At 41.8% G+C, this 15,294-nt stretch overlaps 1 protein-coding gene across 2 annotated transcripts in view; it reads left to right on the top strand.

Moving 5' to 3' along the window:
- The window catches only part of kank4 (KN motif and ankyrin repeat domains 4), a 71,420-nt gene extending 56,126 nt beyond the window's left edge, over positions 1-15,294 (top strand). For both annotated transcript variants that reach the window (XM_076725420.1, XM_076725410.1), the window contains exons 4-10: positions 2,707-2,800; positions 5,900-6,163; positions 7,326-7,410; positions 7,829-8,048; positions 8,177-8,319; positions 8,705-8,905; positions 11,674-15,294. In XM_076725420.1, the coding sequence (XP_076581535.1) occupies positions 2,707-2,800; positions 5,900-6,163; positions 7,326-7,410; positions 7,829-8,048; positions 8,177-8,319; positions 8,705-8,905; positions 11,674-11,793 (1,127 nt within the window). In that variant the 3' untranslated portion in view covers positions 11,794-15,294. The remainder of the gene's footprint in view (positions 1-2,706; positions 2,801-5,899; positions 6,164-7,325; positions 7,411-7,828; positions 8,049-8,176; positions 8,320-8,704; positions 8,906-11,673) is intronic.

Below are 15,294 nucleotides of genomic sequence, written 5' to 3'. Positions count from 1 at the left end.
TGTTCCTGTTCTATTATTTAGAAAACCTCCACTGATGTGCTGTCAGATCATGTCTTTAGGCGCTTCTATCAATAGGACTGTGTCAACACAAGGATTATTGTGTACCTGACTGGAATGAATGGCAATGCTTGACTTCCTTGGACTTAATCTGTGTTTCTGTCTTGAGAACACAAAGCTTCAATGCTAAATATAACTGCACAGCCATTTGTATAATGTTTTCCATCTTAACTTAATGATACAGGTGTATCCTGAATGTTTGCCGTGTGCAGCATGAAAAACACTGACCACTGTCACTGTGGCTGTTTGTAGCTGAAAAGAAAAAGTCAGGAAAAGGGATTTAATTATCCTTTTGAAATACAAGACCTGTCACTCACATGCTTTGCTGGTAGTCTAATGACTCTGAGCTATATGGACCTCATGATTTAGTGTCACATTTACCCGTTACTACTTTCCCAATTATTTTCAGTGATCCACCTAAAGAGAGAAATGTCTACCTTGCCCTCTAGTTCTCACTGTGTTATGTCAGCTCTGTCTGGTATGTTTTCTACTTTGCTGTAGCATCTTCCTCTGAAGCTTCTCTAACATTGCAGAGGCCAAAGCTCTGTCTGTAATTGGTCATTTTTTTGAAATCAGACAAGACAAGCACATGTTACTAAGCTTTAGTGAAATGATATGGTTCCAACACACACACACACACACACACACACACACACACACACACACACACACACACACACACACACACACATCAAACAGGCTTGGGAGCTGAAGTACAGAATCACTCTGCTATCACACACATATTTTATGTTCAGGGTTCATTTTAAGTTCAGTGTTGGGAGTACAGTGTACAAGAGTGATTTTATGTGTGTGTGTGTGTGTGTGTGTGTGTGTGTGTGTGTGTGTGTGTGTGTGCGTGCGCACATGCATATCTAAATATATAAAGTATATGTGCTCTCTCTGTTTGTGGTTGCTTTCTGCATATTTGACATCTGAGATTCCCAGCCTGACCTCTTTAGCCTCAAATTACATCAGTGTTTCACTTCTACAACAGATTGAAACATAAAACACTGCTGTTGCTTTGAGATCTCTCACTCATCCCAGTCATCAGAGACTCCGGATGAGCTTTAGAGATTTGTATGGATGAGTGAAATGAGTGTCTCTGACACAGTGAGGGAAGGTTAAATTACACCATTGTTTTATTTATTAGAAGGTGGCAAGAGGTTGTATTCAAATGCCAAATATGTGATAAACCTGCCCTCTCCCTGTCTATCTCCTGAGAGGTTCTCAAAGGATCTGAAAGCATTCTTCTTCTTGGATGGTGGTCACTGGGAGCTTTTCAGCTGGCGGTTTTTGGCTCAAAGCCACATCCTCATGTCCTTGCATAAAACATTACAGAGCCTCTGCACCATGTCCGCTGTCAGGCACAACTAAGACAGCCATACTGGGCTTAGAGCCAAGGAGAGTCAGCAAAGGAGCCATGCAGAATCAATTAAAGGGCAGTTACGTACATAAGTAGGCCCGACAATGTCAAGGTGGTATGTTGTCATTAAGTCCTATAATCTTGACCTGTGTATATTACCCTGGAGCTGCTTTGGGTGGTCCTGAACTATGTTTTTGAAGAAAAAAAAACTGCAGTAGTCAGTTGATTTGATCAAGTTGAGTTTTATTGGTTCTTCAAATGAAATGTTGGTCTAAATGTCATCAAGTCATACTTGGTTAATCCTTTAATGCTTAAATGACCTCACATTAACACATTTTTGTCAGGCAGTCCTATTAAGAAGAGTCATTCTTCTTGACAATGTGGTATTTACACTGGTTTTATTATCTTTGTATGTTGTATATAGCTGGGGCTCTAGTTCCCTCTTTCTCTGCTAACCTAGGGATTCTTCTCTATTTGATGAGCTATACTTACTCGTAATTGCATCCAGAGGTTCTTCAGTATCATCCAGGCTCCAAATGTTGTTTTAAGAGATACACATATATTCACACACATAAATGCACACAGAAACAAGCTTGCTTGTTGCTCTTGCAGAAGGAAATACAGCCAACATGTGCAAACCATATGTTTTTTCACAAGCTCCCAATAGCAGTTTGATGTATTGCTTTTTCTCAGCCTTTAGACTTATAACTTACTTTAACTATAGACTCACTTGTTTTTATTGTTTTTTTCTGGATACACACGGTGGACAAAAATACACTGCTTCTTCAGAAAGCCTTCATCCAGCTTAAAACATAAAACATTCAATTTGACTTAAGCAAATGTTATATGTCACTCTCGCAGGGATTTATGTGTTTAGGATTGAGAAAATGCCGAAGCAATACAGAATATGAATTTTCTTGCTTCGTGCACTGTAAATCGCAAATACTTAATTTTACCTACAAAAAGCATGCAAACCTATTGACTTAAAAAGATGCTGTACTAACAAATGCTTATTTAGTGTAAAACACTTATACTTGAGTTTAAGTAACTAAATAAAAGCGACATAGAGTACTTCATCATTTTCTGTAGATATACTCTTGGCTGCGTATAGATTACTCAGAATTGCTATTTCAAACAACTAAATAATTTCAAGCGTGCGTACACACACAAACAACACACAAGCACATACACACTCAAATTCCACAAAGGCCTAATGATTTTTTCCCACCCTCCCTTTTCTGTTTCATCTCTCTTTCTCCCTCTCCCTCTGTCCTCCTCTTCACCAGGTCTCAAATCTATTATGAAGAAAAATGGTGCTGCTGACAAGCAGGGGAACAAGGGAGCCAAGAAAAACCTGAAGTTTGTTGGGGTGAATGGAGGGTAAAATCTTCTTTTTAATCAGCGTCCAAGTATGTGATAAATATCTTTCTAGGGGCTGCAGCTTCTTTGTTTCTTTATTTGTGTTGTCATGCATGTTTTGATACTTCTTTATTTCTCAAAGGAAAATCAACCCTTAGGCCTCCTTTGTGAACATTATTACAGAATAGCTGAATGGAATATTGTATTGTGAGATTCTTCACAAACTTGGATTACAGATCTTCAAATTTCAGATTTGTCAGGTTTAATAAATTACATTCTGCAAAGTGGCTTCAGTCAGGAAACTGTGGTGACTCCAAGTAATCCTAGAGGAAGAGAATGAACATATGGATGATAGTCACAGATTTAGGGGTTATACCCGTGCTATTGTTGATTCATGTCAAAAAGTTCAAGAAACCAATGAACCATCCGTTTGTTAAGGATGCAGCATTTTGCAGTTCCCTGAGTATGACAGCTTTCCCATAGTTCACCAAAGTTTGACCACAGTGACTGTGAACAAAGTCCAGCTGTGTCTCACACATCTGCTTCATACTGTTAGTCATCAAGCCTCATTTGAAGACATGCTGCCCAGAATTTGACCTTTCTGCTGGTACGAGGGGTGCGAATGTGTGTGCATATGGATGTGTGTTGCACTTTATGTGATGTGTGTACATATTTTTATCAGTATTGATGATACCTCAGTGCTTTGTGCCGTTGTGCTTAATCAGCATTTACCAAATGTGGATGCAGTGTGTGATTGAGTGTGGGTGACTTTGTAAGAGCTGATGAATTTTAAGTAAGCAGGTGGTTGTGGTTGGAAGAACAAAGGTGTCTCAAGGCAGGTAGATGCCTTTTGTGCTAGTCAGATGGTGCAACAGTTCAGCATCTTTTCACAAATGTCTGAGTAACTTGGCAGATATAAATACCCTGGATGCTTACTTTGACCTTAACCATAACTGCTGTGTGTAGAATCGTAATCCTCAGCCTAAACATCTAAGAAAGACCAAAACTGAACCTAGTCCTAAAATAAAAACTGGGTAACCTTGTTGGGACTAGATGTTGTCCCTGAATGAGAAGTGGGTGCAGACAGACTTTTGTCCTCACAATTTTCACTTTTATGAGCACAGACCTTTAGCTACAGAGCTGCTCACAACACTTGAGAGTGACTCACTTCTCTGTCAACTCACCAGCAGCTGAGACATTTGTAAGCCTAGTTTTCTCAGATGAGAACTGGAAGAAAGTTTCATCCTAAAGTTCGTCTCCAGCCATTGATTAAACCCTGAAAAACTCATTTCTGTTCATTAAAATTACATATGTAGGAGTTTCGTCCATGAAAAAAATCCCTTCCTACCTACCTGACCCACCTCCACTGCTCGCCTGCAGCTTCAACTCTGCATTTGCCGTAACTTTCTTCATCAAGACCCCCAAGCCATATAACATGTCAACATTTGACGTGAATCATCATGTAACTTGGCAGGCTAACGTTGGCTAACATTATGTAGCACACTGCAGATTCGTTTGGACACAGTCAACGATAAAACATCAACTCACCAACATGTTGGCTCACACTCGCTGTGTCCCCAGGATGAATGGGTGGAGCAGCGTTGAGCTTCAGTATAAGTTTTGTATTAAAACAGTGCTCCAGAAAAAAGGCTACTGCAGGTAGACAGGACAGCAAGGCTCAACATTTCTCCTTTTGCTGCTTTGTGACGTCTGTGATGTTTGACACCCCGCCTGTCTGTCCTATCTGTGTTTATGAGACTGTAATTGAGTCATTTGCTTCAAAACAGTCAATGAAATAGTTGTAATTTTAGGTCTGTGCACACATCTGATGGTACTTTAGTTTCTTGTTTTCTCCAAGCAATATTTCCATTTCCTCAGTGGTATTACCTCCTGCATGTCGAGGAAATGGCTTCCATTAGCAGATTTGTTTTATTCCTGTGTTCCTGTTCTTACATTCCTGAGCTTCTCTGTTTCATGACTCGCTTGCCTTGGCTATGTTTTGACAGAGCTGTGGCGAGGTCTGTTCCTTCCTCCCTGTTTTAGAATGATCTGCAAACTTCACAGCCTTTCTCCAGAACAAATACTGAATTATCAAAGCATTGTCAGAATCTGCTCCTTTATAAGCATACACTAAGAGTGTTTTATGAGAGAGGGATAGCTTTAATAAGTTATTTAAGATGGTCCACATCTACTCTGTTTGTTTAGTGTTTAACTCCTGTTCAGGACAATGAATATCTCTCTACACTATTTATAATGAGACAAACATGTCAGACAACAATATTTTCTCTGACTATCTTTAGGCTCCTGCCCACACTGAGAAGTGGGCTGCTGTCTGTAGTTCTTCCCTTTGAATGGTCTAACCTATCTTTGCTCTCCCTTGAGCTCCTCTGGAATCCAGAGAATGCCGTGCGGCCCCTGAACGCCTCTTGTGGTGTACTGTCTTAGTGTGTGTGCATGTGCTTTTGTCTACAAATAAGCATGAATCAGTGACATTCAGCATGAAACTTATCTGATCATTGGCCTCACAGAGGTTCCTTCATAATACACCCTCAATGATCTCTCACAGACACACACACACACACACACACACTCTCACACCAGTAGAAACAACCACGGCTCTAAATATATCATCAGCCTTTCCTCAATGAACAAGGTTATGTTTTGTCCAAGGTTGCATATGTGAGTGTGCAAACACACCTGTGGATTTTCACATGTATATTTAACTGTGTGAAGGATGTTTTGGATATGTGGGCCAAGGTTGTATTAGACAAGCGTCTTTTTCACGTCAGGCTCGAGGTGTAGAGGGGAGGCTCTGTTCTATTTATCTAGCCCTGACCTGTGTTGACTTCGCTGCTGTCGTGCTCAGGTGTTTCATTGATGTGGCTGCCGCTGTACATGTTTACTTTCTGTACACATGCTTACTTATAGTGAAGAAACAGTTTCAAAGCCCACATAACGTTTTCTTTCTTGCATAATTTAAAGATGGATTCCTGTTGAGGTTAAGGCTGTCCCCTATGTAGTCATTCAACACAGGCGAGAGTACGCAGAAAGCTTTATATATATATATATATATGTATATAATTGTGAAAGTGTGCATGTCTACTTGCGTGTGTCCTCCAGCTATGAGACGACATCCAGTGAAGAGTCCAGTGGAGATGAGAAGCCAAAGGTGGAGGTGGAGGAAGAAGACAGCTCAGAACCAGAGGTAGAGAAGGAAAAGGAGATGGAGCCGGAGGAGAAGCCCGAGGAGGGAGCAGAGGTCCAGCAGAAGGATGCAGAGGTCTCAGCTGAGGGAGGAGGTGCTGTGGTCACAGAGAAGGAGGGTGAAAGAGGGCTGCTGGATCCAGAGGGCAGTCAGGAGCTCCTGGAGGAACAGGCTGAAGGGTGAGACAGACAGTAAAGCCTCATTTATAGTTGAGTGTTATAGCTACGGAGCCCATGCACACAGCTGCTGTAGGCTCTGAACTCTAATGGACGGTGATTGGTCAGCAGGGACTGCTTTCTGTTGCTGGTAGAGATTGTTGATAGTGAACAATACATGAGGCAAGCTGGAAAAAGAAAGCTCAGTCATCTTCTCTTCTTCAGTAACACACATCTAGCAAAGCGGTCTGACCTTGATCCATGACATCACAGTGAATGAAAGAAATTAAACATGACATCTGTACTCAGTAATGAAACAAGGTGGACCTTCCCACGGTAGCTCATATCATGAAGTGAAACAATATAAACACAGTTAATGGAATATAATTAAAGCACAATCCTGCCGCATCACGTACAATACATCCATAGAGATGACAGCGTGATGTCGGGAAAGCACAAGTGAGTGCTTTGTTTTGTGTCCAGCCACAGCCGCCACACTTTGTCTGAGACAGGTGCTGAATGACACTTCAATATACAGTGGGCCTCACGCACACACACACACATACACACACACACACACACACGCATACCCACTAACACTGTTACACACTTTAATGTACGATAAGCTTCACACAAGCACACCAAACTCACTCGTACACACTTCAATATAAGCCGCTCTCGTTCTAATAGAAACACCCTTCATTCCTTAAAGTGTCGGGGGTCTGGGACAGAAAGCAAATAACCAGCAATGCGATCCTTACTGTCGCTGACTGATTACTTGTCTCTCCCAGGTATGTGACAGGAGCTGAGGGCCCCCAGGGCCAGACAGTAGATGGGGCTCCTGAGAGTAGACAGGGCTTGTATTAAGTCATCACTCAGCACTTGTCTGATCATTCTTATGTGTGTGTGCTTGTACATGTATGTGTGTTTTGTCACTGTAGAGGCCTGCAAGGCATCTTTTATCTTTTGTTTTCACCCCACTCGGAATTTACCAAGGTCTTGGCCTTATGTTGCGCAGACCTGATGGTATTTCCACATTAAACCTGAAAAGAGCAGTAAAGGCAACAACGTGGAAAGCAGATGTGGAGTGTGCTGGGTTAAACTTGGATCTGTCTTTTTCTTTTTTTGCTTCCGGATGGTCTGCTTGAATTTTGTTGTTATTGTGTTGTCTGGTCTTTGTCTCCAGGGAGAAAGTTGACAAGAGTTTCATAGATGCTTGCCTCTATGTGAAAGACCGCATGGAAGAGGTTTCATCCCCAGATAAAGAAATGGTAAGACTTGACTTTGACTGTTGTTTTAATTCTTCCCAGCTGTGTAAAATGATTGACTGCAAAGTTAATGCTCATGGCTGTCGATCTGTCCTCCACACTGCATCAGCTATAGGCTTTTGTAGTGCGTCTGTCTCCTTTCTAACGCTGGAAAAATGATTCTTCACTTTCCAAATTCAGTTTCTGAGACTGTGATAAAAAACATCTTCTGTTCAGGGAAAATGCTGCAGGTTCTTTGTTGATGTTCTATTCGAGCTCTTTGGCTTCAATGAGTAGAATAATGTGGAGCAATGTGGTTTACGTTGCCGTTCCTCAGGCTGAAAATGCAAGCTGCTCAACAGCCCAAACAGTAAAAAAACATGCTCAGAGAATAGAGGCGGCTTTTTCATTGTTATCTTTTCTCTCCCTCCTCTCTCCTCAGCGTCAGGTGTTAGTGGTGCTCTACCAGGAGTGGTTCAGGGTCTCCAGTCAGAAAGACTCACAGGCCGATACTGTCAGATTATACCTGCGACAAGTGGGCTTGACCACGCCCACTCTCCTGCCATATGTAGTGAACTTGACAGACGGCAATGGGAACATGGCCCTCCACTACAGTGTGTCGCATTCAAACTTCCCTGTGGTCAAACTGCTGCTGGATACTGGTGAGATGCAGACACACACGCAGCTGAATGCGTAAATGCAGAATTACAATTTTAACCAAAGTTAGTGGATAGATAAATGCACAAAAAGCTGTCTTAGCCTGAGTCAAACATCGTGTTTGTGTGTTCAGGTCTGTGTGAGACGGACAATGTGAACAAGGCAGGCTATACTCCAGTGATGCTCGCTGCACTGACGGCTGCCGAGAGCCCTGATGATCTGGAGGTGGCACAACAACTGCTGCAACTGGGCGATGTCAATGCATGCTCCAGACAGGTAATATATATGCCTGCACTGGAACAATGCTTCCCCTGAATTTACTGTCTCAAAGGCCTTGCTGTGTTATCTGTGCCATCTTTAGTGCAAACCAAGTAAGATGTATACATGGGAAGGAACAGCACATTAGTCTAGGAAAGCATACTAAAGTCATGGGAACCCGTAAATGTGCTGTTTGCATATTCTTGAATCATTAATACAAATGAACACTTATTTTCATGCAGAACTTTGGGACTTACAGACATATAGTCTATATAGACATAGAGTTTTTCCTCTATCCCTCTTTTCCTCCCTAAACCCTGTATCTCTCTCTATCTCTTTATCTCCCCTTCATATCTGCCCTCTCACTCTTTAATTCTAATTCTCTGTGTTTCTCCTTCTGTAGGCGGGCCAGACGGCGCTCATGCTTGCAGTGAGCCACGGACGCCTTGCCATGGTGAAGCTGCTCCTGAGCTGCGGTACAGATGTAAATGCCCAGGACCGCGAGGGCTCCACAGCCCTGATGTGTGCCAGCGAACATGGACACACGCACATTGTTCGTCTGCTGCTGGAAACAGGTCGCTGTGACCTCAGCCTCAGAGATAAGGTATGCTGTTACACTGTGAAGTCGACACGACACCGTCTGCTGGAGTGTTGTAAAAGCTCACACATTCACCTGTCATCCAAAGTGGTATACAAGTTATTAAAGGTGACAAATTGTGGCGTATAGGGCTCTTCAAGATCTTATACAGCTTGTCCATGCACCAGTAGCTGCACGGCTAACTGAGCTAACTAGGTAGTAGCTATAGCCACAGAGCACAGTGAGCAGCAGTTAGTGGTTACTCTGAAGATATGATGCCCCCTATTTGTTTGGAATGACCTTTGACAGATGGCCAGTTCTGAGGCTACATATTACACCTTTAAGCACACAGCCTCATGGGTGAACTGTTGCCTCCATGTGTTGCCAGATTTGAAATATATCACAGTGTTGTATAAATAACAGAATGCAAACCAAATCTGCTCACTGACAGGCCTGTGCTGAAACACTATATATATAAAATATGGAGAAAAAAGAGATTTTCTCTGTCGGCAAAGACATGGATTCGGAATGGGTTCACCTCTAACCCCCACAGTAGCTAATTTATACATGGAGCAAGTGGCAAGAGAGACTCTGATCCGCACTGAGGGGAAGCCCGAGGCAAAAGCCTGAGTCCTCCAGCCTCTGCTGTCTTTGGCTTAATTTGGACGTTGGTGACTCTTCCCTAAGGGTTAATTCTTAAGCTAGGGATCACTGCTTCATTTCAACAGCTAGTTATTAGCTGCTGGGGCTATGTGAATGGTCACACGGCTCCTAGCGCCTGGCTCACACGTTGAATATGTCGCTAGATATTAGGCTGCCCCCGCAGTCAACGTTAGCTGCCCAGTAACTGCTGCCCTCTCTAGACTGATGATTCCCCTCTGCAGTCTGAGGTGCCCAGTCAGAGAAAGACCACATCAGGCCTGATGCTTTGCTCTGCCCGCCCTCTTACCCCTTGCAAACAATCCTGTAAATACTGCTGTAAACATGGTCACAACACTACCTCTGCTCCTCCACACTTGCATCCAGCTGTGGGGTTTCATTTGAGCTCTGAAAGGATGCAAGTGTCATCACTTCAATCATCACTGCCAACACTGCTTTAGCATTATTCGCACATTTCTACAACACATTGTCCTGCCCAGCCCTCGAGGCGATGAGACGTCAGAGGACGCCTCACTTCATGTGTTCTCAACAATTAGCCTAAATCATGACAAGTCAGCAGAACAGCACTTCAGTAGATTGTCTAGCCTGGATTTTACTGCACCACGTTGATGACCGAGATGAATCTGTGCAGACGTATCCTCTGATGGTGCCATAGCTTAACCATGTGCCTCTGGGAGATCATTTGCTGCGTGACTCCCTGACAATGCATGAGCATGCTCTGTATTAATGGTAGTCAGGGACAAACATTATCTCTAAACCGAGTAAATAAGCAGCTCTGGCAAGCAATTTTGAATTATGTGCAAGTAAGTAGAGCAGTTTGTTTAACAGATTTGGGAAATTTACATAAAGTGTAACACAGAGTGTGTCACACTGTTCTGAGTCATCTGTGCTCCCATGAGACAACAGGTCTCTCTCAGTATGCAGCCTTGTCTGTTTTAGTTTGCTGTAATATCTAATATCTAGCCTTTGATTAGAGGAGTAGATAGAAGACGCCAAGACATGCTGTGAGAATGATGCAAGGTACAAGCAGCAGTATAGAGCACTGCCGGTTCAGTCAGCTGGGAACATTTACAGCTATGTCTTAATTGATGTCTCAAACCTTTCTCAAACTGTATGGAGATGGGCTTCCAGTGGACTAACAGGAGGAATGTTATTCACAAGGATGCAAATATGGACGAGAATGAGACTGATTTGTCCGTAAGTAATGAGTATGCTGGGTGTTATGAGAGACAGCTACAAATATCTGAGCTGTTGATTTGTACAGCAAAATAAACCTGACAGCATCACAAGTATTGATGAATCTACAGGCAAACATCTACAACAGAACCACAAAGTTGTTTTTCACAGTTTCTGTTCCACCAGTGTCCAAGTATGAGTAAGAGCAGTGACACCAAAATCATCCATCCAAGTTTAAGATTGAGCAAGAGACAGATGAAGCTTATGCATAATATTAAAAGTGGCTGTTTATCTTATACACTATAAGAAAGAATAAATCAGCTAGTGCAGGCACAACAAAATGTCTTTGTTGCTGTGTTGTCTTATATTGCCTTGCGTCCATAAATAACATATTTTCTGATTTATATTGGTGTTGTTTTGTTTTATGCTGCACTGTTCATACTGTTGCCGGAGAAAGGATTTAAAATGTTCTGATATTAAAGTGTCAAACATTTCTTACTGATGTTTATGTCTTGTATGCCTTGGAACGTTTTCCCCGTTTATCTTTCCCATCAAAACCTCCCCAGACGTATTATTTAACCCTGTCTTATAACAGGCTTCCTCTGCAGCAAAAAACGCTTATCTGTGGATATTATTCTAATCTTTGTTGCACATTTTGATGTGTAATTTGGGAAATGATAATCCAATAATTGATTCAGATCAAATCATTAAATGACAAATCACAGTCTCAACTAGCATTTCGCATTTCAAGAAAGGCAAAATGTTCAGACTTATTTTCACGTGCTGAGCTCAGCTCTGCTCATAGTATTGCCTGTCTGAGGGCAGGTGCAGCCTGTACTTCTGCACTGTAAGGTCTGGCTGGAGAGTGAGCAACACAACGCTGCCACTGTCAGGATAAGAACAGTCACTGCAACACCTTTGATGTGAAGCTGTGACATTTTCTCTCTGCTTTTCCCCAGAATGGACAGACAGCGCAGTCGGTGGCAGAGGGAGCCTCCCACCAAGACATAGTTGACCTTCTCAAGGCCCACGCTGAGACCCGAGCTTCTGAGCCCTCGTCTACCACAGACCTCCTCTGAGCCAGGCCGACCCTGTTTACTTCTTCAAATCACTCCAGCTAGCTGACCCCCAACCCTTCAATTTCCAAGACCCTCTGCCCACCAACAAAGAGGGAAAAGGTCAAATTAAGGACATGGTGACACATAGAAGACTCTCTATGAGCACTGGAAAAAGTGGACATGTTCTGTTTACCGTGGAAATACAAATAAACCTCTGAGACTGGAGTGTCCAGCAATGTACACCCACATTTTTCTTCCATGTCTCTGCCACCATGCCCTCTGGGTGTTTATGGATATGCTGCATCAACCACTGGACAGAAAACAAAGGGCGCCGCTCAGACTGATGATAAGACATTGCCGTCGTGACAAATGTGATTGACAGGAATTTAATTGGGGGACAGGGTCAGGATATCAGGAGGGATCAGGGATGGACAAACTGGCAAGAGGATGAAGATACTCTGACGAACTGCTGCTTCTTCTCATCAACTAGCTCGTCCAGCTGAATACTAAGCACATGATCTACCTTTCAAATTTACAATATTAAATATGACATGATTTCTATTTTTTCTTTTCTGACATTGACATCATTCTTTTCATATTTGGACATAAGCCATTAATGAGAACATAGTATATGTAGAATGTTGTTCTAACAGATTATAATCATATACAAACACAGAAACTGTATTTTTTACTGCACTTTTTTTATTGTGTTTGTGTACAGTAAGTAGTCATCTCTAACATCAATGCCCAGAAGAAACTATATATCTCCAAAAGTGCGAATTAGAAAATTGAGTTAAAGAAGAACTTCCAGTCAATTTACCATCATTCATTGGATATATATATATATATATCATTTAATGTGTTATTTCTTGCCATAGTAATGATGTTTTCACATACAGGACATGGGTGATCATCATCTGTGAATGAAAAATGGATTAGTTGGAGCTGAAATGTTTCTGTTGGACACAAAACAAATGATTTTTATAACCACAATATAATCATTTTCAAGAAAGTCAAAAGTCTTCTGATAAGAAGATTGTACTGTTCAGAAGGTGCTGCATGCCAACACACAGTTACTCCCCCTACTGGCTGTCTTGTAGTACTAAACAACAGTATGTTGTAATACTGTGTGTTCTCATGATGGACGTCTCTCTCTTTCTTCATCGTTCTCTCAGTTCAGATATAATGTATGTCTTGTTCGCCTGCTCGTCTCCGATTGAATCATGTATGCAGCTGCTACAAAATGCACAATGAATGTCAGGCTGGCTGTGATACATTCCAAGAAAAAAAAACTGTAGCTAACTATACCGGCATGGATCGTGAGACTAACAGAGATATTGATTGTCAGTGGCTATGGCACACATAGGAATGAGTCTGGATATTTAATTACTAGAACATCTTGATTATCAAGGTTGGACCTGCCTGTCTTTAAGTTACTAACACTAATTCACTTTGTTCCTGCCTCGAGGCGTTCATATTTCAAGATGATGAGCTGACAAGACTGAAAGCAGAGGGTTGTTTATGGCCTAAAAGAAGCAATATCAATGAAATACTACCTTTTCAATCAGAAACTAGGTAGGGAGAAGTCCTTTGGTCGAGCCTTAATCAGATCCTACATTTCAGAGCAGAGGTGTGTTTCAGAGAGTGTGGTCTTTGTCTTCTGTTCTCCGCAAACCTACACCCATATTCCTAAAGTTTCTTAAAACAGGAGTACTGGTCTAAAAAAATGTTTACAGCCTAACAGCTCCCCTTCAGTGGCCCCAGCAGAAATCAGCAGTTACCAGTTTACAGGAGACAAAGGGATCAGGCATTTCACCTGTAAACAGGCATCTGGAGGAGTATGTTCACCGTCCTGCAGAGGGATCATGGCTGCTGTACAAAAACCTTTAGGCTTTAAAGGGGCACTCCAGTGATTTAGTATTGGACCTCCATAAAGTAGGAGAACCCTCCATAGATATTGAAAGAAATGGTAAATCCAGACTTTTAGTCCTCAGTATAAGTCAAGCTCCAAAAACACTGGATACTCCAATTCCCATAATGCAACCAGTGGCATCATTTTGCCTGGTAAACATCCACGTCTCTCAGATTCCATATTTCTAATGCAGACTTTCTGTTGTAAAGAAAGCTCCTCCAGAGGACACAAACTAACCTATATATGGAAATTTGGTGCAGCGCCTCTTAAAATGGTAACTGGGGTTTGCTGGGGTTACTGTAGGTGGAATTTAAAGGGGAATACCACTCATTTTAACAACTGCCATGTTTGTGGTCTATGACGTTCCAGCCTGCACTGTAGCTAGATATTTGTTTCTTACTGGCAAATCAGACGTCTCAGTTCTTATTCGTCCTTCTAGAAAGGTGGATTCCAGATTTGTTGGCTTGCTTTAGTCATGGTTAATCTATATTGCCACAGTTTGGAGAGCTGCAGTGTGATCTGACCACTGATCCTGCACCAGTACTCTCTCATTCCAGACACTTTATTAATGTGGGTGCTAATATGGGACTATATAGATTGAAATGAAGATTAGACCTATTATATTTAAGTATCTTGATTATATAGTATATACAGTGGCTGCATTTATTCGGCACCAATGAGAATTTTTCAACAGTGGCTTAGTAATCAGATCATCATTTGCTGAGTCACAAAGTAGCACAGATTTTCTCAACGATGAGGCTGGATCAGAAGCTCTGAATTCTAGCTCTGAGCGGCACATCTGATCATCATCGGTTGTCTGCATAGTAAGGGACGAAAATTAGAGTCTGCGTAGCTCCCCACGCTTCAGACAGCTGAAGGGTGATCCGATCTGTGCAGTGTGAAATGCTATCTGGTATATCTGGTCTTCCGTGCCTGTGTACTAAGTCTTAAAGTAAATTGCATCCATATGTTTAATCCAGTGTGACCCAGGTGTAATAAGGTTTCATAACTGGCTCAACACCAAAGAAATGAAATCAGATCTGTTTCACATATGGTTAAGTATAGAGTTTTATCTGTTCCTGTTCCAGATATATGTACATACGGTATTGTGAAAAATATATAACAAGTATTGTCTGACAGTTTGCTCTAAAAATTATATTAAGTATTTATTCCAAATGCTATATTTTTTACCATATATAGTATACTTATGTATGCATGGACAAATATTCCAGTAATTCTGTTGGAGGGGAATTTGGTCGATTGGAAATTATGCTGTTCCCTGATGATGTGATTATCCAGCTTATCTTTGATAGGTTGGGTGGTGTAATACATGTGTGATTTGACAAGGATGTGGACTGTGTCATGTGCCCTTTAATACTACCTTTGACATTTGTGGGGAAAATATGAAGCAGATTTGACACTGGCATAAGCAACAAGGGCAGTGTCTCCCCTGTTTGAAAACCCATCTGATAATGGAAGTGTATGTACATGACAGAGTCAAATGTAAAAACATGTACCTCTCTGAAGTATTCCTTGTACAATGGGCTTACTGTATATGTTACAAACCAGAGAACTACTTCTAAATAAATAAATATGAAGATTTAAATGCC

This window comes from Chaetodon auriga, chromosome 3, assembly GCF_051107435.1.
Source record: "Chaetodon auriga isolate fChaAug3 chromosome 3, fChaAug3.hap1, whole genome shotgun sequence".
NCBI classification, from domain to species: Eukaryota; Metazoa; Chordata; class Actinopteri; order Chaetodontiformes; family Chaetodontidae; genus Chaetodon; species Chaetodon auriga.
The sequence above is the reverse complement of the archived record's forward strand: the minus strand, read 5'-3'. Positions and strand labels throughout refer to the sequence as shown.